This window comes from Athene noctua, chromosome 25, assembly GCF_965140245.1.
Source record: "Athene noctua chromosome 25, bAthNoc1.hap1.1, whole genome shotgun sequence".
Lineage (NCBI taxonomy): Eukaryota > Metazoa > Chordata > Aves > Strigiformes > Strigidae > Athene > Athene noctua.
The window spans coordinates 4,417,043-4,429,887 of NC_134061.1; the positions used below are offsets into that span (position 1 = coordinate 4,417,043).

Genomic DNA, 12,845 nt, shown 5'->3' on the forward strand with positions numbered 1-12,845 from the left:
CCCCGTTTTTCTCCCCGCCCCCCACTCCTTCCAAACCTCCCGGCTGAATGCACATCTGGGAGCATCTTCCCCAAAGATCCATCACAGCTGCCTTGCAGCGGCAAATAAAACATCTGGAGATCCTGCTGGTGGAAAGTCTTCCGAGTCCTCGGTGGGTCGAGCCCAGGGGCTACAGGAGCTGTTCGCCACAGCCCCCCCCGGGCCCCACCACGGCGGGGCCGCTGACAGACTCACCCCTGGGGCAGGAGCCGGGGGTCTCCGGCCGCAGCCCCGCTCCCTGCCCTCCCCTGGGCTCTCGCCCTGCTGCGGGGATCGATGCGTGGCTCACGGCTCCCAGCGCTTCGCCCTGTCGAGAGTCCCGAAGGGGAGGGCGGGGAAGCTCTGAGACAGAGGGAGAAGAGACGAGAGATGCTGCAGCCCCTCTCCTCCCGCTGCCTCCCCCCACCGAGTCATGCCCTGTCTGATTTTTTGCTCTGAGCTGCTGTTTGACAGGAGAGGCTTCATGCTCTTGCTTTCTCCCCTGCTCGGTCTGCGTGTACGTGTGTGCATAGAGCTGAGCAGCAAATTTCCCCCCCCTTTTCTCTTTTTTTTTTTAGCCTTTCCCTTTCCCTCCCCCCTTTTCTTCTCGTACTTCTCCTGCTGAATTAGCTGCCCACCTTTCCCTGAGAGAAGCCCTTGGAAATAACACTGGCAGCACAGGGTGGGTTTTTGGGGTGGTTTTTCTTGGAGCCCTGCCCAAAATGGAGGGGTGCGGAGGAAGAGAGATGCCTGAATCCGGCAGCTCGCAGCCCCGGAGCGTGGGGAGCGTTGCCCGAGCGGTCTGAAAACCCCGCTGCTCCGCAAGGCATCAGCTCTGTGAAGCAGCATCCTTGGGCTTTACGCACTAGTTAACAGGCTGCGATCTGCCTCGACTTGTTTTAAGCTCGCTCGCTTGCTTAATCTCATCTCCGTTCAGCGCGTGTGTGTGTGCATGTGTGTGTGTGTAGGGGGAGGACTTTATTTCCATTGGCTCAGCTTTCGCTGCCCACCCACATCTCTTCCACATCACCTTGGTGTCTCCCTAAATAAAACCAGCCCTTCTTATCGCACCGAGGAAATCAAGAGCGAGAGTTTGAATGGATTTTATATAAATATTTACCCCTACGAAGCTACTGCTGAGCTTGTGGGATAAACTTGCAGCAGCTGGCCTGAGAGTCTTCTCTTCTCCCCGGCCTCTAGAAGGGTTTAATTACTTTCGAGAGGGGAGGGGAGAGATCTGGATCCCAGTTCCAGCTACAGACTGACCCAAAAAGCAGTGCCAGGATTTAACTAACGATCCCTCATGGATCTGAAGGACAGCACCAGCGAGGGCAGCATGGGCAGCCTGCAGCCTTCCAGCATCCAGATTTTTGCCAACACCTCCACGCTCCACGGGATCCGTCACGTCTTCGTCTACGGGCCAGTGACCATCCGGCGCCTGCTCTGGACCTTGGCCTTTGTGGGCTCGCTGGGTCTCCTCCTGGTTGAGAGTTCAGACCGGGTGGCTTTCTACTTCTCCTACCAGCACGTGACCAAAGTGGACGAGGTCGTGGCAAACAGCCTGGTCTTCCCTGCTGTCACCATCTGTAACCTCAACGAGTTTCGCTTTTCCCGGCTCACCACCAACGACCTGTACCACGCTGGGGAGCTCCTGGCTCTGCTTGACGTCAACCTGCAGATCCCCAACCCTCACCTGGCTGACCCGGCTGTCTTAGCCATCCTCCAAGAAAAGACCAACTTTAAGCAGTATAAACCAAAAGTTTTCAACATGCAGGAGTTCCTGGCACGGGTTGGCCACGACCTGAAGGATATGATGCTGTACTGCAAATTCAAAGGCCAAGAGTGCAACCATGAGGACTTCAAAACTGTGAGTATGAGCAGACACTCTGCTTTTCTCTTCTCTGGGCGTGTGGACAGTGATGGTGTTGCAGGACCAGGACAGCACTGGAAGTCACTGGCCAACCTGTGTGGGCACGGTGTGATTAAGTGAATGGTGTCTGCCGAGATCTGCCATGGCAGAAGAGGAGGAAGCAGCCTGTTGAGTTGAAGTTTGTTTGCTGGATAGAGTCCTAATGGGGGGTTATGCGGGGCCAGCCCTGCAAAGAGCTTGCAGCAGGTCCAGCCTTCAGCCTGTATAAGGCCCACGGCTCCCAGGTGGCTGCTTGGTGTCAGACCAGAGTGGCAGATGGGCCCTGCTGAGCATCAGAGGGGTCTTGGGGGTCTCTTGCTATGGCCAGTGAATGTTAGCCAGCTGAAGAAAGTAGAGAGGGCTGGAAAGAGGCCGGCAAGAAAAGCAGGTGTTCGGGGATGGTCTGAGTGATGTCCATTAGCCAGTTGTATTTCCCCGGGTGTTTGTAGAATTGCTGAAATCATGGAAGGGAAAATTTTCTGCTTGTTCCTGGTGGTCATGGCTCATAAATCCTAGTTTGCTGTGTAGTGTGGGCAGCAGCTGGGTACCTTCCTAGTACTGTGTTAGAGAGAAGGGGGAAAAAAGAGAAGGAAAGGAAAAGAAATGAGGCTCAGCTCTGATCCCAGTCTGCTTTTAGACTGGTGGGGAGGTGGAGCGAGCTGGGTAGCCTGAGGATGCTGAAGGAAGGAGACGCTGCTCAGTTTACAGTTTCTGGATGACACCCTGATGGCAGTGCAGGCTGGCCTGGGTAGTTTGGCTGGACAAAGTATCAGCTTAAAACAAAAATATAAAGTGGTTTACCTCGAAGAAGTAATGCCCCCAGCGTGCTGCTGGGGCAGGTGAGGCTGCTGGGTTGGGCAAGGGGCTGCAGAGGCGTCTGTACCCCCCAGGCTGGTGGTTTGAGTCATTCCCTGGCAGAGGTGTGGGTGTGCGGGCTGGGGCCTGGGCTAAGTTGTACTTTGCTCTCAGGCCATGCTGGCCAGTCCCTTTGCACCGACTGAGCTGGCTGGGGGGTTGTGAATCCTGAAGTCAGTAACGCTACAGCTTTCAGGTGGCTTCTCTGGGAGCGATGCTGCTTGTTCTGCTCATGACTGTATGTCCTGCAGATAGGCAGGTGTCATAACAGGTTTTGTGATGGTCTGGTTTGTCAGCAGGATCTTTGTCTATTTTTAGGAGAAGGGAATATTTTCTGTCTCTGCTGCTTTTGGATCGCCCAGCGAATGAATCCAACTGATTCATGTTACAAAGTCATTGCCATCACCTGGACTGTGCTCTCTTTAAACGTCTGAGCAGGAACATATAATTTTATGTGTCTGTTATTGCCTCTGATGCCTTGCCCATTTCAAACTAGATATCCAGGCAAACTGCTCCTTTGCTTCCGCTCCTTGGGCAGATCTGAGCAGCAACTGGGTCCTGCGAGTCATAGAAAGGTATCAAGAAAGTCACTAGGAGAAGAGCTTGCTAAAGAAGAGCCACGTGTGACTAAGTCTGGAGAATGGGAAAGAAAAGGAGAAAGAGATGCAAAAGTCTAGGGGACATAAGAGCTAGGGAGTGAGGACAGATCCCAACAGGATGGACAGACTTCCCCTAACTGTAGTGAGGGTGTGCAGAGAGGGAGGTATTGCCCGTGGGCTTCCCAATAATGCAATAAACACCAGCCTAAAACAAAAGCCTTAAAGACAGCAAGGAAACAGCACGTTCAAAATATCTGCAGGACTTAAAAAAGCAGGTCCTGTTCCCAGATAAGACAGGAGCTCTTGGCAGCTTTCCTGGGACATGGTGGACAGTCACCTCCCTGGTCATTTAGTTTTTTGAGGTAGCTGCTTCTGAAACAATGATTTTTATTTATTTATTTTTTTTTTTTCCCCATGGGGGATAGAGTAGTTTCCAGAAAACCCAAACATTCCCTGTCTGCCAAATAAATCCTTGCTGTGCTAAAACAGGTTAGGGCCATCTAAAAACAGATAGGATATTATGGGCTGACAGTGCTTGTCAAAGTACTGTAGAGATTCAGAAACAGGGCAGTGAAATACTTCAGTGCATTCTACAAAGCAGCTCCTAGATGATCCAGGAGACAACGTCTTCCCAGCACTGCCTGCTGTGTCTTTCTAACAGAGGCAGGTGTTTCAGTCTCAGTGACTCCAGGTAATCCCTCAGGTTATGGAAATCCAGGGAACAGCACTCAAAAGGGACACAACCATCCTGTTTTCCTTCCAGACTTCACCTCCAGAGATAAAAGGCAGCAAAAAGTGTCTGCTTGAAAGCTGAGTAATTCTTTCCACAGGGAGCATGCTGTAAAAGTCTTTGAATTGCCTCTGGGCTGAATCTGAACCTCATGTCCTGGATGAGTTTTGTATTTAATCACCAATGACCTGTTGCAACTGCATATGGGCTCTGTGACAGCCCATCCATTCTGCTGCGTTACCACTTGGAAAAAGAGAAGAGGCATCATCACTGAAGCCTGATTTCTTTCCTATCAGGAAACAGAGGGTGTAAATCCCAGAGCGGTTTTGTAACATGTCATCATGGTGAAGAACTCTGGCTCTTTTTCTGTACTCCCCAAATTAATGCATCTGGGAGCAGAAGAGGCAGGAGTTTTGCAGTAGGAGGCTGCATCAAAGCAGTTCACTCTGCAATCAGGTGTTGCCAACGAAGTTAGTGTGGCGTTGCCAGCGGGTCTGCCACCCCTTCTGATGTGCGATGTGCTGTGTGCAGTGTGTCCCCTGAGGAGAGTGCACGTTGCTTTTGCCACATGGGAAAGCAGGAGCTGGAACGGCAGTGTCTTGACACTTTGAAAACATGACTTTACCCTCTTTCCTCCTCTACTTCCCTCTTTCAATTCTCTGTTGCTGCTTTATTAACAGGATTTGAGCTGTGCTTTCCTCACACTCTGTTCCTTCTCCTCAGGATAATGTCTAATGCCTCTCAGACAACATTTCCCTGTATTGTGGTCTGCTCAGAGGAGCGAGTCCCCTAAGCTTTTCTGCAGAGATACATCCAAGGGGAAGAGCAAGGTCTTAGAATATGTGCTGATTCCTGAGCTGGCATCGCAATGCACTGAGCAGCAGATAAGATAATGCAGACCTCTGTTGTAGGCAAAGCAATGAAGAACAGAAAATTGGCAGAACACGCTTTAGCAAACCCATTCCCTTAGAGTATTTGGAGGAGGGAAACCTGAAAACAGCAGCAGCTGAGGAAATCCCCTCCTTTTTTTTTTCTGCATTGCTCCTCCCAGGAGGTCTCGGTTGAAAATGACCTCACAGATGGCATTTTCTGGAGGAGCTGTGTTCATGCTGCTCGACATGACATTAAGGTCTTCCCAAACTGCTGCTGCGGAGCGCGGTAAAGCTGTGGCTCATCAGCCCTAGACACACCACTGTGATTTTCTGGGTAGCTCTGTGGGTGTGCTGGAGCAAAGCCTGTTGGTGTGGCTCGTGGTCCTTCGTTGTTCTAGCATGGGGTGAACTGGGCAATGGCAGGGGAGCCTTGCAGGAGTTTTTTGTGTGTGGTGCAGCAAATCTATGGGGCATCGGGGGAGAAAAGGCTGTGAAAACCCTTTCAGCCCATGGGACAAATTGCAGAATGACTGATGGGATGACCTGGGAGTAGACACCGAGTGTATGAGCAGCAGGGGGAACGGGCTATCTCAGTCCCACCTTGATGAGAAAATTAGCCCCAGCAGCCAAGCCCTGCCAGACACATTCAGACAATGGCAGCGGGTGTGTGTTGTGGTGTGTGAGGATGTTTTTCAGTCGGGTCATTTGCTAAATGGAATGTGTAGTGTGTGCTTCCTTGCACATCGAATTCATTTCAGAGGTAACACAATAACTTAGCTTGTGCCTGCTATGCCTTCATTGCTGGGTGTCTATTTATTTTCAGTGGCCATGACAATTGAAGGGTATAACTAATTTATTTTCAATACACATTCTTTCTGACAGGCAGTGTCCGCATAATGGAGAGTATCTCACGTGAATATTTCTATTTTGAGACACAAGTTTCTGTCAATCTTTCTGTCTTTCTCCATGTGTATTTTTTCTCCCATTTGTTCTAGTGTGCCCATGAGGCCAGTATTTAGTAAATAGCTTTTGCTTTTTGGACTAATAAGTCCATTCTCATCTCCTGTTATACATCCCCCACTTTCCTCCAGAAAAAAAGAATATCAGGATGGTGGCTGCTTGTTTTGGTAAAACATTACTTTTTTCTACTTAACAATTTTTCTGGAAAATCTTGACTTCTTCTTCCAAAGTTTGCTTCAGAATCTGAGATGCCATAATGAGATCTGCAATTCTGTGATACCTTTTACACAAATAGATACGTCTTCCACTAGGAGACCAAATCTCTGTGCAGCCTTCGCAGTCTGCATTATAACATCTTGAGTTTGTATGTGCTGTTGAGTTTCAGTGCATGGGCGTAGGCACAGGAGGGGGTGCAGGGTTATCGTGGTGCTGTTGGTGCTGTCTTGGCCGGGGGTCTAAAATGGGGTGGATTGTTGCTGGGTCATGTATCTGGCTGACATGCAGACCATGCCCTTGAGAAATGCAGACCCTCATTCTACCTAATGTTTGCCTGGACTAAGTTTCTCTGTCTCTTAAGAATTTAGCTGTAAAATGAGTGTGGTAGTGCATCCCCATGGTGCCGATGGGGTTTATGTTTCTGTTATTTATTACAAAATGGTAGGATAACGCTTTAAAATTCACCAGAAAGTTTCATGGGAAGATGCCAGTTGGAATGAACATCTGTTCATGAAAAAAGGTTCCTGGGTCTTGGAACAGTTTCTGGAGTGAAAATCTACTGAAGAGAAGGCTGTAGAACCTCAGTGGGGGTCTTTTCATGGCAAACCCGATTTCGAGTCCTTTAATACTGAAAATATTCACACTGGGTGAAACGATTCCCATAGGACAGAAACTTCAGAAGTGTGGCTGTAGGTCATTTACTAGGGACATCAGTGCTCCACATCTGAGACATTGGCCTGACTCAAGACCTGAGCAGCACTGTGATAAACTCTTCCTTAATTTTCTGTTTTGTTCTGGTTCGAGCTGTTTCTTGACCAGGAACACTCCCCTCCCTCACTAGGGGTTTGAGAAGGGAAATAATCTAAAGATCTAAGATATCTCAGAAATGAGCACAGCCAAAGTATCAGATACAGCTGGACACCAGCGGGCGTTGAGTGCAAAGGGAGATGAGGCACAGGGAGGGCCCTGGAGGAGGAAAGACAAAGCACTTCTGTGTGTAAGAGCCAGCTGTGGGCTCAGCTTTCCTTTGCCCAGGGCCTCAGCTTACACCATGCACGAGGCCGCTTCATTTGAAGGCAAGCAAGAACCACTCTCATTCTCTAAGTGATTCCCATTCATCATGGCTATTCATCAGGAGGCCAAGCAGGAGCTCCTCTGTCCCCCAATCCATACCACACCTGCTGAGGGATTTGCACTCTAAACAGCATCTGGAGCTGAAGCAAAATGCAAATGCTGCCCTTGAGATGAGGAAGAAATGCTGAGCAAGAAGGATGTCATTAGAGTTGCAAAGACAGAGGAGATGTTTGAGGGCTGCAAGGCTTTATCAGAATTTTCTTGGGAGTTGCATGAAGCTTTCCTTTGCACTGGAAATACCTCTGAGTCCAGCTTCTCACACCTCGGGTCTCCTACCTGTGAGTGTCTCAGAGACACCGAGAGCTAAAGTGCTAGAAAGCTGTGGAGAGGCAAGGTTGTAAACAACCGAGAACAAGGATGATAAATGTCTTTCAGTCACCATGTCCTGGTGTTTCCTTAGCCCGTGGCTCTCTGTGTCTAACACATTTCATCTCACAGGGTCTCTCTGACAACTGGTCTTGGACAGAGGTCTCCTGGGTACAGCTTGCTGTCTGCAGTGAATGAAGGGTGAAACCACAGGAAGCATTCAAATCTACTTGCGCCCTTTCTACATGAACCAGACTTAAATCTAGTCATGCCCAAAACCATATGTGAAGGCCAGGTAAGACAAGGGACATATAAAATAACCAGCATGGTTTCCATCTGGAGAGGTAAATTGGAACAGCATAGCTTGTCCTGACCTTCCATACACCTCATGCAAATGTCCCTTAGAGACTTCTTGACAAATAATAAATAACCTCCTAGATGTTCCCTCTTGCAGAATCTTTGTGCTTATCTGACTAAGTGCAATGATGCCCTGTGAAAAACCATGATATGACTGATGTAAACCACTCTGTGGGTTTAATCTAAACACTCCTTGCGAGGTCCTGACCACTACGGTTCAATGTCCATGGTACGCATGGAAGGAAATGGGCAAAAATCAGATCCAGCAGTCATAGAGCGAAACAGGAGATATTCTCACTTGATTAAAAAAGAAAACAAGTCTGACTTCAGTGATGGGCCAGGTGGCTTCTTGAGGTCCCTTCCAACCTAAATTACTTTATGATTCTATAACAAAAAGCAAGTGCATATTGGCTAGCTCTTATCCCTTTTTGATGTTTTTGGGGAGTCTCATTTTTTCATGCTCAATTCAATGTCAGTCTTCAATGCAAGCATGAAAAATGAGACCCCGTTTTGGAAGATGGTTATCTCCCCCTCTGTGAGCCTTGCATACAAGTTTGAGTTTGCATTACTGACCTCAGGAAAAAAAAAATTGGCCTGAAATGCACAGCTGTTAACAACTCTGCACTGAGCATCTGAGGCATTCACAGCTCTGATCCCTTAATGAGCCAGTCACAGTTTCTCTGAGCAAGCCCCTGTCCTTTTCTGTCTCCTGAAACCATTCCCATTTGCTTTAGTAGGAGGCAACAGAGATTCCCTGAAAAAAAAAAAATCTCAAATCCATCATTTGGCTCCTCTTGACTGAGAAAATGTGCCTCGCAGCTCGCGGAGCGCGGCCGGCTGCACAGCAGCGGGGACAGTGAGGTCATCTGAGGCATCTCCATCTCCTCTGGCAGAGCTTGGCATCTGCAAGTCCCTCCTATGCCTTCACAAAAGCATTTGTTAAAGGAATTTATACCTGGGGTGCCAGGCAGGCTCAGCTTGGCTGGTGCAGCAGAATTATGCATTAATTGGCTGTCAGGGGGTCGCACGGTCAGGGTGGGGGCAATAAAAGGCAATTTATAGCTCAGATGCCATGATGAAGTGGGCCCGAGCAGGGTGCCAGAGGGATGTTTTGCTGCCACAGTTATACCAACTGTATACAACACTCAAAAGAGATAGAAAGTGTTTTGCCTACTGGGCTGCTGTGATCCTCATATCCATAGGAAGAACTCATGAAGAACAGCTCCATGAAAAACTTTCTTGCCTACAGGGTGAGTACAGCTATGAGAGAGCTGGGGCTGGGGGGAGAACACAGGACTTCCAAAGGGAGGGAAACGAACTGTGGCTGTATTCAGAAGTCAGTGGCTATTTTGTCACCTGCATCTGCTGAGAGATTAAGAAAAAAAGCCTCAAATGTATTCACTTTATCGGCGGATGAGCATAACCTGAATGGTCTTCTAGAAGTTCCTGGAGTTTTCCAGACCTGCAAATTGTTGTGAGAAAACCTCTTAGGGATCACAAGCTCAACAAGCTTAAGATGGAGAACGAGCTAGATGAGGTGGACGTGTCTGACTCCATCTGCCATGGATTAATCTATGAGACTAGCACCGGAAAAAAAAATTGCCCCTTGGAGGTAAACGAGATTGTGAGTCATTTAAACAGATTGACACCAGTATGCTCAGGGCCCATCAAGAAACAATTTCCATCCAGCCATGAATATTTACAACTGAAGCACATTCCATTATTTGAAGAAAAGCTGAATTGTTTTGATCATTTGTTATTGTTGCTGCTGAAGAAAGGATTTAGCCTCTGTGTTAAGTCAGGGACCGTGAAGTGAAGAAGTTTACAGTAATGGAAAATGCACATATATTTGCTCAGGGTGAGATAGATGAAAGGAGGTTTAAATCTGCACTTGGTTAGATTTTCAAAGAGGAGCCCATTGCAGAGGAACCTGGGCCATCGGGGCTTTTTCACGTGCAGTAGACGTTGCTCAGTTGTCTGCTCCTGTCAGATGAACCAGTTTTGCGCTCTGATTTCCTCAGAGACTGGAATTTGAAAAGAAAATCAGAAGTGAAAAAGACTGAGCCAAATTTAATCTGTTCATCAGGTGCTTCTTCAGATCAGTTCAGGTCCTGCACGAGAAGGTGATTCCAGGCTCTGTCCAGGCGGTGGGAGCTTCACACCAAGTCTTTGGGTTCTCCTTTCAGTCAGTCCAGAGGTTGCTCAGATCTCACTTCCAGTGTGAATTTGTTGGGAAATGCTTTGTACTGAGGGAAACCAATAGTTCTGAGTCTGTCCTCCTTCCATATCTGAAAAAAAACCAAGCCAGAAAACAGGTTGAGGGCCAAAAATTTTAGTGGGATGCAGGTTTAGCTGCTTTATAAATCTGACTCTTCATGATGTTGTTTCAACAATGTTGAAGACTGATATATAAATTAATGTAATATAAAGGTGGGCATGAAATGAAAAGAAGTAAAAATGTGTTTGCCTTTTTAAAGGTTTCGACATTACTGGAGGAGAAAATCAAAACAACCCATTCAGACATTTTCTTGTTCCATCCTTCATCCGTGTTCTGTCCAAGCTTTCTGAAATCCTGTGCTCGTGCAGTGGAGGACAGTCACGCAAGGACTTCACTTTACGGGGCTGAGACCCATAAGAGTGATTCAAACTGTTTGTTCACTTGAATGTTCGAGGGAAATTAATCTTAGGCCAGGGGAAGGGAATAAATAAACCCAAGCAAATGCTCTCTGGTGACTTAACTGCATGTACTGTGAGCTGGATAATTTAAGGGCTCAAATCTCTGATACTGTGACAGGTGACTTACTTCCCCCAGTGCAAGTAGAAAATGATGAGCTGAAGCCCTGGTACAGTGGGGAAGAGAGTGTAATTGTCATGTGGGCTCGCTCAGTGGCAGGCGAGTAAACAGCACTGCAGCACGCCATGGGCAGGACTAAAAATAAAGGGCTAAACTAATCGCAGAGGAGAGTTAATAGCCAGTAGGAGGAATTAATGTAAGCTTAACCCTTAATTAGCTAAACTTTCAACACCACACTCCGCTGCTCCCCGGCACTAAAATGGATGGTATATATAGAGCCATCCATTAGAGGTTCTGCATTTCTCCCGCCGCCACCTGCTACGCTCTGGAAGAGCAGCATGTGTGATCTGTCTTTGCCTACCCTGCATGAAACGGCAGCGTCAGGAGCGCTGTTAACTCATCAGCAGTTTTCCAGTGATGGAGAAACCTGTGAGAGCTGAACAAGGGTATCAGAGAGGCTTCAGTTTGACCTCAAATGCGGGTGATAACATTACATTCTGGGAGATGGGAGGGACTGTAAGCCATCTGGGAAGTGATGATTTATTTGAGGGGGGGGGCCTTGGATTAGAACAGAATTTTTGTCACCAGATTTCTTGCTTTTTCTCTGAAAATGTGAACTAGCAATGTTACTGTGAATTCTGCTAGGAACTGCAGTTTCTGTTCATCATACTACTACTTTTCTCTGGACACACTGGTTGGATTATATCTCACAGAACGTAACGTTCTCTCTTCTGCTAGGGAGGTGATGGCTGGTTGCAGCAGTCACACAGTCCTGATGTATTAATTTTTTTCTTTGAAGCATTTAATGTTTGGGGATTCTTCCTTTTTTGAATGGAAAGAAACATTTTTTTTCCCCAAAGGTTTTGTGAAAACTGCTGCTGTGGTAGCTTCTCAAACAATATTCCCATCTATACCAATTTTTATGTAATAGTTTTCATGAGTAGCATGATGAGACAGGGCGTGGATTTCATGTCCTCATTAAGAGAAGGAGTTGCTGTGCCAGATGTTAAGCTTCATACTTGTTGATTCAACTGCATTTTTCATCCTCCATCCTGGCAATGAATCCCACAGCCACCATCCCTTCTACAGATGCTCCAGGAACACTCTAAGTGGCCATTAACTAATGCTAAATTATGATGGAGCATCTCCTGAAATGCATGTGACATCCACATGAATAACAAATTAATTTGTTTCTGTCAAGGCAATGACAACGGATTGCAGCGGAATTAACATGAGTGCCGTTTGCTGCTCTACACTAACTGCAACGAGTTCCTTGTAGGATGCATGTAATTACAGGGACACAAATGACAGCAGAGGAATGTCGTGAGTGAGAAGATGCCAGGGTATAGTTGGCTGTTAAGGATGAGCTGTGGGAGAAAGCAAGTCCTAGGCTGACAAACCAATCCTATTTCTATTGAACCCCAGTGGAGTTTGCCTCCATTATTGAGGGTGAGATGATGCTGTTAGTCCCCACAATTGCAACCATTCCTGGAAAAATCATTCTCTCTGCATTATCATTTGGTAGCACAAAGAGACTCTTAGAGGTCAAGCCTATGATGATGTCTCTGTACATCTGCATCTCTCCAGGGAGAAACAGATCAAGAGGGAAAGGATTTTTCTATGGTGTTCATGCATGATACTAGAAAAATGTGCAAGGGTGTCCTGTAGTGCATATAGGACTCTGAAGTTTCTAAAACTGTTTCTTTGCTGGGTACGTTAGTGTTCAGAAACTCTTGTTCATCTCTGCTTCTGTCAGCGCATCATGTCAGGTTGATCTGTGTCTCCCAGCTCCTTGTTCTCAATCTGCATTGTGTAGCTTGAGGTGCTGTACAGGGTGTGAAGTGGATGGTTAAATGAGGCAGGAACAAAGAACTGGGGAAAGCAATAATGGAAGAGGGAAGGTGAGACAGAAATGGGAGAAAACTGTGTTTATTGCATGAGGAAGCAGAGCCCTGAGGTTGGCTCAAAGAAAAAACAAATTCAGATCAGAAGCAAGTATGGGGTTTTTGAAACACAGGTTGATGAGCCTGGAATTGGTTTGAACATTGTCATTGAAAACTTTCCATCAGGAAATGCTTTCTGAATGCAAAAAACT

The 12,845-nt window shown here is 47.3% G+C and overlaps 1 protein-coding gene across 2 annotated transcripts in view; it reads left to right on the forward strand.

Annotated features, from left to right (window-relative positions):
* Window positions 1–1,124: 1,124 nt before the first annotated feature.
* Window positions 1,125–12,845, forward strand: part of LOC141970128 (acid-sensing ion channel 2) — a 514,990-nt gene continuing 503,269 nt past the window's right edge. The window contains exon 1 of one of the 2 annotated variants that reach the window (XM_074926501.1): window positions 1,125–1,885. In XM_074926501.1, the coding sequence (XP_074782602.1) occupies window positions 1,322–1,885 (564 nt within the window). In that variant the 5' untranslated portion in view covers window positions 1,125–1,321. The remainder of the gene's footprint in view (window positions 1,886–12,845) is intronic. The other variant, XM_074926500.1, reaches the window with a different exon arrangement.